Here is a 19,698-nt window from a genome sequence, read left to right on the forward strand (position 1 = left end):
TGGTGTCAGGGACTTCTTTGAGGAACATCATTTCCTCCTCTATTAAAGTAAGCTGGTCGGCTTGTGATTTGGGTGTCGACTTTGTCGTCGTCATGGTTTCGGTCTTTTCTATTTCACAGAGCTAACAAAGCTCTGATACCACTTGTCACAGTCGCACTCTTGATGGCAGTGAACTTGCGATTGTGCAGCACTCACTTTCCAACGACAAGTGAGCTAAGCCAATTCGTTCTTACGTACCCTATGGCCAAGCGATGTATGCTCGAGCCTCTGGCCTCGGTTTAAGAAGAATGTTTTAGAAAATGAGGGCAGAGAGAGATTTTCGAAGGAGAGATTTTGAAAGAGACGTTATATATGCAAGCAAGAGAGTAATAACAACAGCTCACAGTATATAACTATTGGTAGGGAGAAATTGACAACTAGTCATATCCCCCTATAATATATTATGAGGCATTTCATGTGTGGCAGGCCTAGACATGATTTTTTCGAAATGTCATACTCCCTAGAAATACAAAAGTAAAACACTAGAACATGGAAAGACAAAAAGGGTTTGGCTTGTCATTGGCATGCGGCCATGGGCAACACGCCATGGACGAGCATGATCGTGACACTAGGCAACTGCGCCACCACCCCTCGATAAGAAGATTTAAATTCATAGTCCAAACCGACACAAACAGATCTTTTGCTAGGTTTTATATGACACTTTTTATATGATTTGGCTTGTCATGGGCATGCGGCCATGGGGAACACGCCATGGACGAGCATGATCGTGACACTAGGCAACTGCGCCACCACCCCTCGATAAGAAGATTTAAATTCATAGTCCAAACCGACACAAACAGATCTTTTGCTAGGTTTTATATGACACTTTTTATATGATTTGGCTTGTCATGGGCATGCGGCCATGGGGAACACGCCATGGACGAGCATGACTGTGACACTAGGCAACTGCGCCACCACCCCTCGATAAGAAGATTTAAATTCATAGTCCAAACCGACACAAACAGATCTTTTGTTAGTTTTTATATGACACTTTTTATATCGTTAGAATAAAAAACAAAATTGAGGGGTGAGAGAGGCTCGAACTCTTGACCTCAGGATAACTCAAAGCTATAAGACCTACGCACTAGAGGATAACTCAAAGCTATAAGACCTAGGCACTAGAGGATAACTCAAAGCTATAAGACCTACGCACTAGCCAACTACACCACCATTCATAGTCCAAATCGACACAAATAGATCTTTTGCTATGTTTTATAGGGCATATTGTGGGGTGAGAGAGGCTTAAACTCTCGACCTTAGGATAACACGAAGTTATAAGACCTAGCCAACTACGCCACCACCCCTCAATAAAAAGATATAAATCAAGAGTCCAAACCGACACAAACAGATCTTTTGCTAGGTTTTATATGACACTTTTTATATTGTTAGAATAAAAAAAATAAAAAATTAAATTAAATTAAAAAAAATTGTGGGGTGAGAGAGCCTCGAACTCAGGATAACTTGAAGCTATGAGACCTACGTGCTAGCGAACTGCACCACCACCTCTCGATAACAAGATTAAAATTTAGAGTCCAAACTGAAACAAACAGATCTTTTGCTATGTTTTATAGGGCATATTGTGGGGTGAGTGAGGCTTACTCTCGACCTCAGGATAACTTGAAGCTATGAGACCTACGCGCTAGCGAACTGCGCCACCACCCCTCGATAACAAGATTAAAATTCAGAGTCCAAACTGACACAAACAGATCTTTTGCTATGTTTTATAGGGCATATTGTGGGGTGAGAGAGGCTTAAACTCTCGACCTCACGATAACTCGAAGTTATGAGACCTACGCGCTAGCCAACTGCGCCACCACCCCTCGATAAAAAGATTTAAATTCAGAGTCCAAACCGACACAAACAGATCTTTTGCTAGGTTTTATATGACACTTTTTAACGCTAGCCAACTGCGCCATCACCCCTCGAACTCTCGACCTCAAGATAACTGGAAGCTATGAGACCTACGCGCTAGCAAACTACTCGACCACCCCTCAATAACAAGATTAAAATTTAGAGTCCAAACATCTTTTGCTATGTTTTATAGTGTATATTGTAGGGTGAGAGAGGCTTAAACTCTCGACCTCAGGATAACTCGAAGTTATGAGACTTACGCGCTAGTCAACTGCGCCACCACCTCTCGTTAACAAAATTTAAAATCATAGATCAAACCGACACAAAAAGATCGTTTGCTAGGTTTGATAGGACATTTTTTATATTGTTAGAATTAAAAAATATAGTGGGGTGAGAGGCTCGAATTCCTAACCTCAAGGATAACTCAAAGCTATAAGACCTACATACCCAACCACTGCTCCTTTGGAAATCAATAGTTTGAAAATGTTGATTTTGTTTAATATTTATATTAAATTTTGTCAGATGTGCATAACATTAAATTAGGTTCTGCTTCTTTTTTTTTTTTTTAAGTTCATTTTCATTCCCATGCTTATAAAATTAAAATTTTAAAATAGATTATCTCATACTCACAAAGTACAATCATGAAATCAATTCTAGTCTACTAGGAACAATCTTGTTAATTGAAATTTTTAATAACAGCACTATTAACGCTTTTTTCTCGTTTTTCGAAAGATTGAATAAACCCTAAACCCTAAACCCTAAACAAAAAAAAAAATACATTATTCCATTAGAACATAAAAAATGACATAAAAATTTAATTATTTAAAAACCCTCTAACATACCCTTATTTTGAAAGAAAGATCCCAAAAAAGTTGGAAAAAAAACGTGTCCGTACAACAATGGAAGAAATGTAATTTTGAATGGAGCTAAATTAATTAGTAGAATAATACAAATCCCATTACGCACAGTATAAAATAATGTCTCTCTCGAGGCCACAAAATCATAGGTCTACCAAATAGGGGCGAAAGGGAAAAACCCCATTAGGGATAAACAGGAAATAATAAATAGGATAGTATCATCAAATAAAACTATAATCGCCGAGATTGGCCTCATGCGATACACCATTCACTGTTATCTCATCTTTTTCTACAAAATTTCCAATGAATATGTATGCATGCTGCTCCTAATTCAGGCTGTGGTTTCTATAAGGAATGATGCTATAACAGACGCCACCCTCCTTACCATTTGTTGCTGCCACCGCTGAAGTTTCGACCTCTTCCACCCGAAAAACTGTTTCTTCTATCAGAAAACCCTCCACGACCACCTCCTCGTCCTCCTGAAAACCTACTACCACCGTATCCTCCTCCACGACCTCCGCCGTATCCTCCTCCACGACCACCACCAAATCTTCCACCTCGTGATTGCTCTCTGTCCTGCAATTTTGGCAGTGTTTTCAAGACCTCTAGACGCACGCCGCCTGCATTGCCCTGACCTGCAATCAGAGGGAATAAGAAAAGCAAAGAGAACCGTAAATTATATTTGCAAGGAACAGCTTTGATGGTGGACGGACCCGAATAAGATCCATTTATCATCCACAACTTCGGAAAAAAGCTACACAAAATGAATCGAAGATTTACCAGTAAGAAATGCATCCAAATCTTCCGTTTGAACGTCGAATACAGCGCTGTATCCATCGGCCGTTAGTGTCATACCCTTGACTGACTCAACCTTCTCCTCTGGCAAAAACCTCCTTAGAACACTGTAGGCAAATCTGGACAATTTAAGAAGCAAAATTCATCAGTTTGATGATATGATGTGTAGCAGTCACAATGTAGGAGAAACGGAGAGCAGGGGGATAAATCAAAGCTATTTTACATGCAAGACAAAAAACGTTTAACAAATTAATAAAATTAAAATCAAAATAGCTCACGATGGGGAAAAGATGGGCTTTCCAGCCTCGAGAATTAAAGTGACATGATTTTCCATTGACGTCAGAAGAGATCTACTCTTTATCTCTGTATATCCCTGCAGAAATACATACAATCAACCAAAATGCAGTTAGGCAAATGTCGATGAAAAAGAGACGCCAACGAGCAAGAGCCTATATAAGATTACATAGTTTAGGGGGGAAAAAAACAAAATAAAAATGAAGGATAACTCACAGAGATCTTCGCAAGGGCCTTGGCAAGTAGCTCAACAGGCGACAAACTAGAGTTGTTAACTAACTCTTCCGCGGCAGACTTGAAAGGTGGGATTACACTGTTCCAATATATATAAAATTAAAGAGTGGCAAAAATAAAATTACCCACTAAGAGAACATTAACAAAATATACCTATCGGCGACTTGAGTTACTGATTCCGCAGCACTTGCTCCAGCAGATCTGGCTATATCAATAGGTTGGGGAGCAGACAAGTGCTCAAACTTCACACCAGATTCTCTTTCTATCCTGGCAATTCTTCCCGCCTTTCTTGGATCATACAACGTCACGGCAACTCCAGAATTTCCTAAAAAGTACAGAATAGTGTTTTTAGAAAGAGTTTAAATTTATAAGCATGCACAATGAAGAAAAGTTTCCGAACTCAGAAATACCAGCTCTTCCTGTTCTTCCAGACCGATGAATATAAGCTTCTATGTCCTTTGGAGCTTCACACTGGCAGATTCGTAAATAAAGATAAATATGACATGCAGAAAAAATTATAATAATAAAAGCACACTTTAGCAAATACAATAAAAATGGCACGTTAGATATCAGGCTCAAGCACAAACCTGGATAATTAGCTGAACATCATTGATATCCAATCCACGTGCTGCCACATTGGTGGCCACTAATACCAGAAACTTGCCTGACCTGAACCCAGAAAGCGTAACCTGCAACGCGTAGGAAATAAAATGAACATTCGTTACACATGCAAGTCTCCAATAATCTGGATACTTCACAATCAAGAATATTATACGAAGGAAATAAAATGGACATTTAACTGTTAGATGTTACATAGTTAAATAAGCTAGCACGTGAGGGTTTATTGTGAATTTCCAATAACCATCCTACCCAAGAACGGTTTACTTATAAAATTAAATATACAGACTAAAAGATCATTACAGTACCCAAAAAAAGCAATCATAGATAGACTACACAATCAATCCTAGAAAAACCACATAAAAAGATAATTATAAAATTACCGAACGTTGAGACTGCTGTATATCTCCATGTAACGGTCGTGCTTCTGGAAGAAGACCAGCAAGCTCTGATGCAGATTCCTTTGTCTCCGTAAATATAATAGTCCGGCCCCCACTGAGTAAAATATCATCATACAGTAAAACAAAGAGAACAATTGCATAATTTATGACTGATGAAAAATAATAATAACAATAACTAATTTCTTTCCATTCGAATGACTAACCTGCTATAACATCGAATGATATCTGGAATAAGCCGAGACCTTTCTGAATCAGAGCAAGGAATAACAATATGCCTAACATCATTACTGGCCTTCATTTTCTCATTGCCCACAAGATCTACAGTTTTCTTGTTCGCTTTAAGGAACCTGGAAGCAATCTAAAAAAGCAAAACAATATCAGTAATAATTGCGGAAGAAAAATACATTTTTCAGTCAATTTATCAGCATGTTTAAGACAAGCTTGGTAACTATAATTATGTTTAGAATACTGACATCTTTCACCCAGCTTGGTAAAGTGGCACTGAAAAGAAGTGTTTGAACTTTGTTTACATCTTCTACCTTGCCTAAAAATCCACCATAAAAAAGGTTAACCAACGACAGGTAAAACATAAATAACACAATATCAAGTAATGAAGCCAGATAGATTTCAGTCTCGCTGTGGAACAAATAATTAAGATTCTAAATAATATACCTAGAATAAATTCAACATCATCGACAAAACCCATCCTCAACATTTCATCAGCTTCATCAAGAACCCTAAACTTTAGAGACCGCAGATCAATATTATTTCTGTTAATGTGATCCTACACCACAAATTGAAAAGGGCACATGTCAGTAAACAAACACTAAAACGTTATTATCATTTAACAAAGCCTTCAAGAATTTGCTGTAAATTTCCACCTTTACACGACCAGGTGTTCCAACAACTATGTCAACACCTCTTCTCAGTTTATTTTCTTGGGGACCATAAAGCATTCCTCCACATAAACAGCAAGACTCCAAGCCTAATGCATGCCCATAAAATTTGAAGTCCTCAAACACCTAATCAAACCACAGCTTTTCGATCAACTAAAATCAAGATTAACAAACGTAATTTCAAAAATCTTCAAACCATACCTGGTCAGCCAATTCCCTGGTCGGTAAAAGTACTATAACACTAGGAGTCCTTCCATATCCAGTCACTTTCGATGACTTAGAAGGCCCATTTACTATCGACTCCAAGATGGGCAAGACAAAAGCTAATGTTTTACCCTGCACAAAACAAATGAAGATAAGATACATAACAGACTTTATTACATGGCAAACTTAACCGTGCCATGAAAACAAACTATTTCTAATCTAACCTCAAAAGTAAGCCCTTTTAGGCTCATTGAGAACAAGATCGTTGTAAAATGCTTATAGAGACTTCANTATTCAATAACAATGTAATGCCAGAAAAAAAAAAAAAAAAAAAAAAAAAAAAAAAAAAATAGAAACCAATCTAAGAATTTTGCACGACTTAAAACTACTAAAACTTACCAACTAGCTATAACATGCAAGATTTACCTTGCAGGTGGAAAAAAGAATTACAAGAAAGAATTGTCTTATGAAAAACAAGCTTCAAAACTAAGTTTATGTTTCACACTGGAGAGGAAAGCCTAACACTTCTATCAACGGTCCCAAAAGAACAATAAAGAATCAAGCAAACAAATTATACCTGTCCCGTTCTGGCTCGTCCAACCAAATCAAACCCGTCATATACGGTATCGAACGTCATAGCCTGAATCGGAAACAAGGAGCTAATGCCCTTCTCCTTCAACCTCGCCCTCAGCGGCTCCGAAATCCGAAACTTAGAAACAGCATTCGGGTCGTCAGCTTCCTTCTCCACATCGTCTTCGTCAGACTCAACCACCTTTGACTTCTTCGAGCTCTTCTTCTCCTTTCCGTTTTTCAACCTCGAATTCACAGGTTCGCCTAATTCCGAGCTCGTCTCGCTTCTATCCCCGTCGTCAGCCTCTTCTACGGCTTTCCGCTTCTTGCTTTCTTTATCACCCTTACTCTTCTTCTTCTTCTTATCCGAGAGAACCAACTCGTCACTCTTCTGCTCAAAAGCATCCTCCGAAGGTAGGGCTTCCACAAGAGCTTTGTTCTTCATCTTCTTCTCCTTCTTGTCCATAGAAACTTGGGAAAACGGTGGAAGATGTCAAAACTCTGGTGCTCAAACCGATCCGAACTGAGGTGCGACTCCGTCCGGTACGGTTGAAGAATGGTAGATGAAGATCAGAGGCGGCTAGGTCTAGAGTGGCAACGATTGAAAAAGGAGGACGAAAGGGAACGAGAGCAATGAAGTCGGGGGAGGTTCTAGGGTTTAGAACGAAGAGAAAAATGGAATTAAAATGGTATTTATACTCTTCCTTTCCTTCTAAAATTCACCGCCGTTTTCTCATGTGTTTTGCTTTCCCTTGCAAAAAAAAAAAGATTATAAATTTAATAACAACATTTTTAAATAATATACTTTCGTCCCTATAAATATTTTCAACCATTTTATATAATAATAAAAAATTAAAAAAAATTAAAAACTTATAAATGGACAAATTTAAAGTAATAATATTTTATAAATATAAATAAAAATATAATATTCAACCAATAAAAATTTTAATTCCAATATTATAACATATTATTCAACAATTATTTCTTTCAATAATCTTCAAGTTTAGAGAAAACTCTCCTCTATCTCTAAGCCTAATAACTATTTTATTTTTAGTTTTAAAAAAATTATTATCACTACACTCAATCTAGGTTTTTTTTTTTTTTTTTTTTTTACTCAATTTTTCAAATATTTTTAAAATTCAAATTAAGTTATAAAAATTTTAAAAATTGTTTTGTGTTATAGAATTTAACAAGAAAACAAAAATAATTTTAGAAAATAATTAGTTTTAACATTTCATGTATCAAAAAAATATATATAAATATGTAAATATATGTTAATAGAACAAAAAAAAAAGCTTGGTAGAACAAAAATATTTAATTAGATTGTTAGTTTTTATTCTTAAGTTTAGGACATTTTTCATGGTATTATTCACTTCAATCGAGTCTTGTGATTTGTGTCGCCACATTATCTATCTGCACGTGGGAGTCACAACAGTCACAACATACTTTCTTCTTAGATAACTCATGTTTCAAGGCTCTGCACGTGGGAGTCACAACATACTTTCTTCTTAGATAACTCATGTTTCAAGCCTCCACCTCATTTCACGTGCTTTATGTATCACACTTCACATCTCAACTTCATTTTTAATGCCTTAATTTCATTCCCAATATCTTGTCTTCATGCCTCACGCCTTAACCATATGTCCTATGTCTCGACTTAAGATCATAAGACACGACCCCTAAGCCAGTCTTAAGACTCAACTCTTAGGCCTTGGCTAGCTCGATAGGATTGGATTAACCCACTTGCCTTTGAATTTGGCTCATAATATCACCCATTCCCTAAGAAAATTCGATGGAGGCTTCTCAACTTGGAGCGAATGACTTCCCAATGGTTGCACGTATCCAATCACTTGTAATTGTAGTTAATTTTCTTATTCATTTCAAGCAATGATAATAACACTGTCTTTCACTATTATCATATGATAATGAATTCTTTTCCAATTTTATTAAAAGATCAAGTTTATAATCAAGTACTATTACTTAAAATATGTTATTTACAAAAATAAAAATATCATTTCAAGCAACCTTTAATTTACATTTCAAGCCATATAAAGATTGTCCAAATATTATAATAGTTCAATATAATTTAAATACTAAAACACCAATCATTTATAATTTGATTTTCTCTAAAAAAAATCATACTTGTTTAAATCTCAAATGCAATAAGGACCTACAAACTAAAGGCCTGAAATACCATTCTAGTCTCTTATGGGATGGGATGGGCAGAGAGTATTAGAAATGACAAACTGATGGCATTCAAAGTTAATCTAAGATAAATAAGAGGGTTACAGGGACAGAGCACTACAACAAGAAGTTCTCAGCCTTAAAAGACGCATATAAGTAAGCTAAACAACCAAAAAGAATCAGACAACAATTCTGCAAGTTATCATAAAAGAACAATTCTGATACCTAAGACATCCTCTGAGCAGCTTCCTTCGCCAGCAGCCTCTCCTTTGCCTTAGTTTTAGCCTGGGATTTGGAACCCATGATTCCACCACCCCACTTCTTCCTGTACTCGTCGTACTTATCATTGAAATTAGCCTAACATATAACAAAACAACAAACAAGTCAAAATGAGCCTAATCCAGAGGCCATCTGGGCTTTATATGTTGTGTATATATAGTGTAAACCAAACCACCTTAATAGCTTCGAGGATCCTGCTAAACTCCAGCTTATCTTCGTTCTTCACGGTTGTCAAGCACAAAACTGATGCAGTCTTTTGGTGGACAATCTGTTATTAAAAAGCCAAAATTACAAAAGGTTTGATCCATGGATTCGAAGGAGTAGACATTGTTGTGTTGAATAAAGAGACAGTTACCGCTCCCAATCGTGCTTTTCCCTTCACGATGCAGTATGGAATTTCCATCTTTCTGCACAGAGCTGGGAGCCAAACTACCAACTCAATTGGGTCCACATCGTGTGCAATCACGACCAGCTGTGCCTTGTTCTGAAAAGAAAGAAAGTACATTTTAGATGGCGGCTATAAATAGAGGGTTTATCCGATTGCAGATGAAAAGTGTGAATTTTTGCTTGTATGGAATAAAAGACTACCTGTTCAATGAGATAGGTAACATGGTTGAGACCATATTTAACAACGATAGGCTTTTTCGCATCGTGGGATTTGCCTTCAGCCTCTTCCTGAGCTCTTTTCAAAAGACGCTCCCTTTTCTGTGCTTTATCCTCTGGCCTATACTTCAAAAGCATCTTGAACAAGTTTGTTGCTGCATATGCATGAAAATGAATTTAAAACTAACACTCTAAACACTCTACAACAAATACCAAGAAATAAGAAACGTAAAAAACAAAGGATATGATACACGTCAAATCGAACCAAAACCACATAGAACGTGACCAGAATAATTCGTTGGAATCTGGCCAGAAACTAATATGTTTTCCCAAATGATCAAAACGGAATTTCTAAGTAGAACTATCATAAAAAAAACAAAGGCACATTTCATTCACGACCAAGAGTATAAAACAGGTTATCTAAAGAGAACCATTTATAACAAAATGTGAGAAGATCTAAGCATAATACAAGGAACCCAACAAGAAAAAAAGGCTCAGACAAGAATCTAGGTTCCAAGGTGCTGAAGTTTACTAGCAATTCCCAAAATACTTGAATTGTCAACGAACAAGTTAGCAAAACCAAACTGTCAATCAATAAGGTAATAAACTACTTATTTCTTCTTTAACCGTAGCAGAACCTTTTACAACACTCCTAAATTAGATGCATTCGTACAGCGTTTCGCTCCTATAACCTAATAAATTTTATAATGGAGAGAGTTCCAGCTTGAAAGAAGAAAAAACATATTAACTAAACTATTCAATGATGACAATCTAAAACCTAACGATTTATGAAAAATCTCTTGACTAATCATATGAAAGGAATTTCGATGAGAATTTTAATGACGATCACAGATATTCGATTTTATTACCAAGATTCTTGTCAAGGGTCTTGGTGAACTGATTCAAAGCTGGTGGAACCTTGAGCCTCTGCTTGAGAATCCTCTTCTTCCTCTGAATTTGAACAGCTTTCGGCCATTTGACGAACCGTGTGAGATCCCTCTTCGGCGGCAATGCCCCACCGATTCCAAACTGCTTCGGACGCTTCTCAAATAGCGGGTTCACCACCTTCTCCTGCAAAAAATCGGATTCTGTGTTAAACCAAAGCAATGAAGAACTGAAACAACAAATTCGCATCAAGGTAAAGGAAAACAAACAATCGATTTACCGGCTTCTTCTTCGCCAAAGCTTTTCCAACAGCCTTCTTCGGTGCCTTTCAAGAACACAAGAAGAACATATCAACAAACATTGTTCACATTAAAATGCAAAGAAATTGCATCACTATGAGATTGACGCAAATCCATAAAACGAAAAAACGAAGTATCTAAGCTACTGATCCATAGAGGAATCGAACGAAAGAGAGAAGACGGGAGTACCATTTTTTCGGCGGCAGGAGAGCGAGGTGAAAGGAAGTGGCCGCCGCTTTAGGGTTTTATTTGGAGGAGGCTCTTCAACACAGTATGAATGGTGGAACGCCTCAGGTTTCTATTTTCTTTATAAATGTCATAATATTTTTTATTTGTTTATTTAATTTTAAGTTACAATTTTAATTTTGAATTTTTAAAAAATTTAATAGGTTAAGAACGAGTTAGACCATTTTTAAAAATGAAACTATTTTTAATTGATTTTTAAATTTAATTTTATATTTTTTAAATAATAAAATTAATTTAATTTATATACTTTTATTTTTTTTATTTAATATATTTCAAATAAATTTAATAAATTAATGTTAGACATTAAATTGAATTCAAGATTATATGTTTATATACCTATGAGAACGTGATTTCGGTACCACCGTCACGCACACTGACTACAGTGACATTGTTAATATTGATAGCATAAATATGTGCATATAAGAAAACGAAGATAGTTTAAATATAACAAAAACTAAGCAATAAAGCACCTTGGATTTTCCCTTTCGTCTCGGGTTGTCTCGTGATCCCCTATGCAGCTTGGCCCCCAAACAGTACCAACCCAAGTCTAATAAAAGCAAGCTCAGCAGCGACGAAAGTAGCAAACACAACGATAAAATTACTGTAGTTGATGCTTCACTGTATACTTTTTCATATACTTCAAAATCAGCACAATCTCGTTTAATTTTGTGTTTTTACTCTAAGGAACTAAGGGCTATCGTCTCTGAAGAAAAAGGCGAGTCACAACGTGAGCAATACGAGCAACATGAATACCTGAGATCTTACTCAAAATTTCGACTTTTTCGAGAAGGCTAGTCAAACCCTCGGCACATATGAAGAAGTGATAAGGAGAGATGTGGGGTTTTCATATCTCGAACCCATGTGGGCTTGAAAGTTTAGTACAAGACCGACCAAGAGTATGCTCGACTCTATCAATCACCACTGTGGGTTCTTTGCCCTTCAAAACGAGGACTATGGTCGTGTGATTAAGACGTTTCAAATGAATACCCTCGTTTAAGCAATTGACGCATGCTCTTGTAACATCTCCATCTACTACCACGTGTCAGTATTCCTAGTAGAATAATCTCGGAAAACCATTTGAACCAAGGACTTTTGAAGGGTGCATTTGCTTAGGAATAACTTTTATCTCCTAAGCTTTAAAGAGACGACCATTAATTTAAAAAAATGTAAATACTCCGAGAAAATTTAAAATAATAAATATTAAATTACAAATTCATAAAAAAAAAATTAATTTCTCTAAATTTGTAATTTATTAAAATCTAAATATAAAATTTAAAGTTTACATAAATTAAATTTAATTAAATTAGAGAGAGAAAAACCTAGGTTGGTCTTGTTCATCACTGTGTGTAATTGCCAACCCTAATAAAACCCTAGCAGGCATCATACTGAAGCGGCAGCTTACTTCACCCCGCCCTATTGCCGCGCGAAAAATGGTACCCTCTCCTTCTTTCCCGTTCGATTCCTCTATGGATCAGTACATTTGATTCTTCGTTTTTCGTTTTATGGATATGTAATCTCTTTACTTTTGGATTTGGGTCAATCTCATAGTGATGCAATTTCTTTGCATTTTAATGTGAACAATGTTTGTTGATTTGTTCTTCTTGTGTTCTTGAAAGGCACCGAAGAAGGCTGTTGGAAAAGCTTTGGCGAAGAAGAAGCCGGTAAAATCGATTGTTTGTTTTCCTTTCCCTCGATGCGAATTTGTTGTTTCAGTTCTTCATTGCTTTGGTTTAACATAGAATCCGATTGTTTGCAGGAGAAGGTGGTGAACCCGCTATTTGAGAAGCGTCCGAAGCAATTTGGAATCGGTGGGGCATTGCCGCCGAAGAGGGATCTCACACGGTTCGTCAAATGGCCGAAAGCTGTTCAAATTCAGAGGAAGAAGAGGATTCTCAAGCAGAGGCTCAAGGTTCCACCAGCTTTGAATCAATTCACCAAGACTCTTGACAAGAATCTTGGTAATATAATCGAATTGCTGTGATCTTAGTTAATTACGGATTGTGTTCCCCTTCGGTTTATGCATTGTGTTCTTTGAGCCTGGAACTCTCTTCCTTTATGAAGTAGGAAATTTGTTAGGTTATATGAGCGTTGGGTTGAATGATTGCACTTAATTTAGGAGAAGTGTAGAAATGTTCTGCTACGGTAAAAGAAGAATTAAGTAGTTCCATACCTTATTGATAGAACGTTTGGTTTGGCTACCTCGAGATTCTATGCTTTGATTGACAAATGCAAGTTTATTTGGGATTGTTGATAATAAGCTTCAATTTCTTGGAACCTAGATTCTTGTCCAAACCTTTTTTCTTGTTGGGTTTCTTAGATAGTGCTTGGATCTTCTCACATTTTGGGTGATTTAGACGTTCAAACGACTGTATTGTCGATTTGATGTGTATCATGTCCTTTGTTTTTCATGTTTCACGTTTCTTGGTATTTGTTTGAAGTGTTTAGAGTGTTTGTTTTGAATTCATTTCCATGCATTTGCAGCAACAAACTTGTTCAAGATGCTTTTGAAGTATAGGCCAGAGGATAAAGCACAGAAAAGGGAGCGTCTTTTGAAAAGAGCTCAGGAAGAGGCTGAAGGCAAATCCCACGATGCGAAAAAGCCTATCGTCGTTAAATATGGTCTCAACCATGTTACCTACCTCATCGAGCAGGTGTTCGTTTATTTCATACGTGCGAAAATCTTCACTCTTTCCAACTGCAATGTTATCTGTAACTTCAATATAAAATGTACTTTATTTTCAGAACAAGGCACAGCTGGTTGTGATAGCACATGATGTGGATCCGATTGAGTTGGTTGTATGGCTCCCAGCTTTGTGCAGGAAGATGGAAATTCCATATTGCATTGTGAAGGGAAAAGCACGATTGGGAGCGGTAACAATTTTCCTTTTAACCCTTTCCTGAAAAACGTTTTACGATTCGCTGAATCCTGGGGACAGTCGTTTGAAAATTGTTCCTTTTTCAATAGATTGTCCATAAGAAGACTGCATCAGTTTTGTGCTTGACAACAGTTAGGAACGAAGATAAGATGGAGTTCAGCAGGATCCTAGAAGCTATTAAGGTGACTAGCACATTTAAAATAGATATTACTCTTGTCGTGTACCTCTGCGTCGAGCTTACTTTTTTAATACGCGTGCTGCTGTGTTTCGTTCGTTTAGGCAAACTTCAATGACAAGTACGACGAGTACAGGAAGAAGTGGGGTGGCGGAATCATGGGTTCCAAGTCACAGGCCAAAACCAAAGCAAAGGAGAGGCTCCTTGCCAAGGAAGCAGCTCAAAGGATGTCTTAGGAATTCACAGACCCAAGTCTAGGAGCGAGCAAAGGACAAAGGAGAAGCTTTTAGCAGAGCAGAGCATGTCAAAGTATGGCCGAGGGAGTCGGTAATGATCTAACTTAAGCCATTTTTCTTTGATTACAAAGCAGATTTTTCACGAGGCTTGTTTTTATTTTCAGCTTTTAAGTTTTTTGGATTGTGAAATTTTAAACTGTTCTTCTACGAGATGACATTATGGAATTATTCTATTCGGACACCGATTTTCTCGTATATGTCTAGAGTTATACGTTTGATATCGACATTATGGAATTATACAACATTGCACACATTTTATTGATATTTTCTCGACAATTTTATAAATTGAGGAATGTTTCGTTTCCCTCTCCAACCGAGGTAGAATCTCACAATTCATCCCCTCTTGGGGGTCAACATCCTTGTTGGTGATAATATTTGTAATAGCTGAGGTCACCACTAGTAGATATTTTTTGTATTCATTATTTATCGCTATCAATCTCATGGTTTTAAAATGCATTTACGAAGAATAATTTTTCACACTCCCATAGAGAATGCTTCGTTCCCCTGAGATTTCACAATTGAATTTGGTGGCATTTGGTTCCCAAATTTTTTTCGTTAATTATTTAACGAACACAACTAAAAAACTTAAAAAGTTTTATTTTATTTTAATAATTTTAAATAAAAAATAGGTGTCATACCATTTAAAACGACAAAATTAAGGAGCCAAATTTCATTTAATTTCTAATTAAGGAGACAAAATTAATGAGCCACAAATTTCTAAATAAAAATATTATTTAAATATATCTCTTCCCCCTCAAATATATAAATATTTTGTTAAAAATTTCCTTTCTTTTGAGAGGTGTTTATCAATAAAATAAAATTAGCTCCCAGCGAGGGTCGAACTCGCGACCTTTCGCTTACGAAGCGAACGCAATACCACTATGCTATGGAAGCAATTTACATCTCCTAAGTTTGTCATTACAATTTTCAAAATAAATTAATTTCTTAAATTTTAGACTAAATAATAAAAAAATACCCAATTTTGTTTCAACAATACCTCACAGTTTTTAAAAGTTTGCAATAGATAATCTCATCTTCCCCTCCCCTGCCCATTTTGCCCATTTTTCAAAATCCACTCGCTAATTAGCATTCAAAACTTCAAAGTAAAGATATTAAATATGACACCCGAGTAAAAAAGGGACACATGAATAAATCGGGATCACATCCGAATGAGAGCGATTACGAAGATATGATTACTAAGAAAAATTTAAAGGAATTGAAAGTCATTATTTATACCAATAAGGCGAACTTTCATTTTTCAGTGGCTTAATTATAAGAATTTCATGGTTAATAAGTTTTAATTCGACTAATTTTATATTGGGTGACCTCTCACGAATTTTTCTACACCCTTATAAGAGGTTTTTACAACCTTATAAGAGTGTGGGACCTCGAAGGTTGTATAAACTCACCATCTACCTCCACAATCTACTTCATTTAGGGGTCTAGTGTCATCGCTAACACATTGCCGGATGTCTAGCTCTAGGACCATTAGTAACAGTTCAAGTTCATTGTTAGCAAATATTATCCGCTTTGGCCTGTTACGTATTACTGTCAATCTCGAAAACGCGTCTACTTGAAACGATATGATATCCTAGTGTGTTTACAGAACCAATGAATGAAAATGATAGACAAGGACATCATAAATGAAAAATAAATAAATAAATAAATAATAATCCTTTTGGGCCCATTACAAGGCCCATACCTACCACCTCATGCTCCCATCTTTATACACATTATTATGAGGACCACCAATAATTTTCCCTTTTCACTTTTGTACCTCCAAAATTTAATTATGGAAGCACATTTATTTTTCCTCAAATCCTATATAAATATTATACCCATTGCTTTATTTTTTTTTTTAATCTCGTTTTTTTCATTCTATACGTTCTACTGAGAGGTCAGATATTTGAATCTCTTCAATTTCACGTTCGAACTAAGTTAACTATATTCGTGATAAAAAAACGATAGACATGTTTCTTCAATAAGAAGTCTGAGATTTAAATCTCTCTAATTTCATGTACCGTTTGGATTTTAATTTTTTTTTTCTTTTTTGGATAAGTTCGGTTCCAATTAGGTTCATCACTTCTTTAATCGTGAATTGATTGCACCCACTAAATTTTTTAACTCGGGTATCGATCAAACCATATAATAATGATCAAACCATATGATAATGTTCCATTTGACCCGGGCATTGATCATACCATATGATAATGTTCAATTTGACCCAAGTATTGATCATACCCTAGGATAATATGATAATGTTCCATTGTTCGAGTGTCGTTCTCGTATTTTCTTGGTCGGGAAATTGAAACAAAATAAAAATAAAAATTAAAATTAAAAACAAAATTATTGCATCAAATTTAAGTGTCCTTACAAGACTTGTACACCAAGTTATTAATATTCTAAATAATCCAAACCCTAAAATTTTTAATAAACAATTTTCAATTACTTTTAGAGAAATAGAAACCAAAAAGCTTTGATTCCATGCCTTTCATTTTTCTAAATAAAATCCAATTTTGGCCCAAAATACAACATTATCCCAAGGACCCCACCAAAATTCCAACTTTTCTCATTTTTTGCAATTATATCCCCCAACTTTATCAAAATTACCCTCCAAATTTGTTATTCGGTCCAAAAGAATCGTATAATCTCCCTACATACACAAATATATACCGATTACAGTTTTCCATTTTCCCCCTTTTCTTTCATTATTTGCATTTCTACCCCCCTCTACTTTTCCTTATTTCCACTTGTACCCCCACTCATTTTGCTCTTTAAACCTCCTCAAAACCCCATCGACGGCGACGTCGAACGCGTCTCTGACGCCGCCGGTGCCGTAAACGAGCTTCGGAATTGACTCGATCACTCTCTCTCTCATCTCCCTCACTTCCTCTCTGCTAAACCTCTCCAGAACCGCTTCAATGGAGACCGTCCCGTTCTTCACCGCGTTCCGGTCTATAAAAACCGAGTAACTCCCCGGTTCGCTAGGTAAGAACCACTCGTACTGATAATACGCCGTCCGCCGCCAGAAGAACACTGGAATCGTTCCGGCAATCATGCAATCGAAGATCGACCGCCGCGTGAAGCTGTCGCCTCTCGGCTGTAGGCAAAAATCTGAAGAGAGAAACGTCTCCAGAATCGCCGATGTGCCGTTGGTGCAGCGACTACCAGCGCAATCGACAACGCGGCATTTCTCCGCCGTGGAGTTGCGGCATTGGTCGAGAAGTACCGCTCGGAAGTCGTTGCCAAACGCGGCGCGAGTCGCCCCGGCGAAGCAGAAGAGGTGCGTACGACGGCGCGTGCGGACGAAGTCCTGCCAGGCCGTCACGTCGTCCTGGCCCCTGGGGTGGAATCCTGTGGGGTAGGGTACACCGACGTCAAAATAATCCCACGGATTTCGCTCAATCAGAAGCCGAGTTATGTTCCTCATTCCGGGCAAATAAATACACTCCGATCCCCAATCCTTATCCTTGCTCCGGCGGAAATCCCATGTGATTCGTCCCATTGTAATGAAATGATCCCAGCCGTTGGATTTTTTGTAATACTCCTGATCTGAAAGCCATTTAAGAATCATACGGCAGTGCTGATCCCGATCCTCTACGGTTGAATTCGTCCAGAGGAATTTCCCCACTGCGAGTCCAGCGTAAAACGGTATGTAGAACGCCGTAGCCAATTCCGGCTCTGAAACACGGCATTTATGCTTCATAATACGGTTATGGAAAATAATCTCCGTCACGAATTGGTCCGTCCAATACCACGACGGAAGAAGATTCTCCGGAATGATTCCGGCGAGAGAATCGGCTCTCTGTCCGAATCCGCCGTTCGCCATCGCTCTGCAACTCGAGCTCCACGGATTCAGATTGTCGCAGTTTTCGAGAATATCCTTGTTAAATGCCGACGGCAGATCGTAGACGAAGATCCGGCCGTTTTTACATTCATCGGCATCATTAGCGGCGGAGGAGACGACGGCGACGGAGGGGAAGCGGTGGAGGCGGTTGGAGGAAGAGGAAAGCACCGGTGGGAGAGGGAGAGGGAGGAAGCGAATGGTGAAGAGAAGAAGGATCTGGAGACAGAGGATTACAAGGAGAAGCCATAGCCGAGATTGTTGATGATGAAATTGCTGTAACAACGAGTTGAACGCGTTCTTCCTGTCGAACAACTCCGACGATTTGAACTTCTTCGGGTGGTGCTCCGCCGGCGAGGAGTTACCGGAAAGAGGAAGCATCAGAATAAAACGAATAAGTGGTTTAATTCCGGCGTCCGGAGAAGAATGGCGACTGTGACCGTCACCGCCAGGGGAGAATTGGTTTTAGAGTGAGAAAGAAGAAGGCTGAGCTGTATGAAGAAAAAAGAGTTGCAAATGAAGGGCGGAAATTTTATGTGGAGGGAGAAAGACACGTGTCCAATTTGGTTACCGACTGATGGAGCAACCGACAGCGTATTGAATCAATTTCGACCGACAAGTGCCGGTTGCTTTCTGTCAGAAACAAATTCCGCCGTTGATTTTCCCAAGCGGTGAGGGTAATATTGGTAAAGTAAATAAATAGTGATTTTATTTTTAAATCCAACAATTTAAGGTAAAATTATGAATTTATAAAATAGTTAATTAAGGAATTATCACAATTTTCATATTTATTTATTTATTTATTTATTCTGTAAAAAGTATCTTTACGTTTATTGGTAGCGTGCAAGAAAAGGCATCTTTACGTTCATTGGTAGAAGTAGAATGCTAAGATTGGAAATATTTTAACCAATATATTATTCCCTTTAAAATAATCTATCATTTTAATTATTATTTAATATTTGAGCTAATGAATTTTATAATTTATTCATCGTCAATTTAAGTTTTTCGGGTTTCGGGTTTGATGAATTGAGAGACCGGAGAAGATTTTAGGTCTACTTACTGAAAATTTAGGAGGTTTTGAGGAAAAAACGCATTACGGGCACCGTACAACTCATCTCCTTCAGCAATCACACATGACGGGATTCGTATCCATGACAGTAAACATCAAATCAAACGATGATCATGTTTGCATGTGTATGCATTTTTCGACCCAACAATGAGGTCGAAAAATCTTAGGTGACTGACAGCAATT

The 19,698-nt window shown here is 37.3% G+C and overlaps 4 protein-coding genes and 1 non-coding gene across 5 annotated transcripts; 1 reads left to right on the forward strand and 4 right to left on the reverse strand.

Annotated features, from left to right (window-relative positions):
- Nucleotides 1-2,809: 2,809 nt before the first annotated feature.
- On the reverse strand, nt 2,810-7,433 carry LOC111809092 (DEAD-box ATP-dependent RNA helicase 7-like). Its single transcript, XM_023695440.1, has 14 exons — nt 6,767-7,433; nt 6,187-6,321; nt 5,971-6,111; nt 5,762-5,873; nt 5,563-5,633; nt 5,293-5,447; nt 5,072-5,183; nt 4,658-4,759; nt 4,481-4,541; nt 4,224-4,395; nt 4,053-4,149; nt 3,821-3,915; nt 3,528-3,661; nt 2,810-3,382 (listed from the first exon to the last, which is right to left on the reverse strand). The coding sequence occupies exons 1-14, from the start codon at nt 7,223-7,225 to the stop codon at nt 3,129-3,131; spliced, it is 2,100 nt and encodes a 699-aa protein (XP_023551208.1). The 5' UTR covers nt 7,226-7,433; the 3' UTR covers nt 2,810-3,128.
- A 1,556-nt stretch (nt 7,434-8,989) lies between these two features.
- On the reverse strand, nt 8,990-11,302 carry LOC111809094 (60S ribosomal protein L7a-2). The gene is made up of 7 exons (XM_023695443.1): nt 11,199-11,302; nt 10,991-11,035; nt 10,695-10,896; nt 9,811-9,980; nt 9,578-9,706; nt 9,398-9,490; nt 8,990-9,300 (listed from the first exon to the last, which is right to left on the reverse strand). The coding sequence occupies exons 1-7, from the start codon at nt 11,199-11,201 to the stop codon at nt 9,169-9,171; spliced, it is 774 nt and encodes a 257-aa protein (XP_023551211.1). The 5' UTR covers nt 11,202-11,302; the 3' UTR covers nt 8,990-9,168.
- A 1,271-nt stretch (nt 11,303-12,573) lies between these two features.
- On the forward strand, nt 12,574-14,866 carry LOC111809095 (60S ribosomal protein L7a-2-like). Its single transcript, XM_023695444.1, has 7 exons — nt 12,574-12,688; nt 12,872-12,916; nt 13,012-13,213; nt 13,737-13,906; nt 13,998-14,126; nt 14,221-14,313; nt 14,411-14,866. Exons 1-7 carry the CDS (start codon nt 12,686-12,688, stop codon nt 14,540-14,542), a joined length of 774 nt encoding a protein of 257 aa, XP_023551212.1. The 5' UTR covers nt 12,574-12,685; the 3' UTR covers nt 14,543-14,866.
- Nucleotides 14,867-15,424: 558 nt separating this feature from the next.
- On the reverse strand, nt 15,425-15,496 carry TRNAT-CGU. The gene has a single exon. It is a non-coding gene; the product is annotated as a tRNA-Thr (tRNA).
- Nucleotides 15,497-17,066: 1,570 nt separating this feature from the next.
- On the reverse strand, nt 17,067-19,146 carry LOC111809093 (xyloglucan galactosyltransferase XLT2-like). The gene has a single exon (XM_023695442.1). It carries the CDS (start codon nt 18,825-18,827, stop codon nt 17,343-17,345), a length of 1,485 nt encoding a protein of 494 aa, XP_023551210.1. The 5' UTR covers nt 18,828-19,146; the 3' UTR covers nt 17,067-17,342.
- Nucleotides 19,147-19,698: the final 552 nt, after the last annotated feature.

The sequence above is a fragment of the Cucurbita pepo genome, chromosome LG13 (assembly GCF_002806865.2).
Source record: "Cucurbita pepo subsp. pepo cultivar mu-cu-16 chromosome LG13, ASM280686v2, whole genome shotgun sequence".
In the NCBI taxonomy this organism is placed as follows: Eukaryota; Viridiplantae; Streptophyta; class Magnoliopsida; order Cucurbitales; family Cucurbitaceae; genus Cucurbita; species Cucurbita pepo.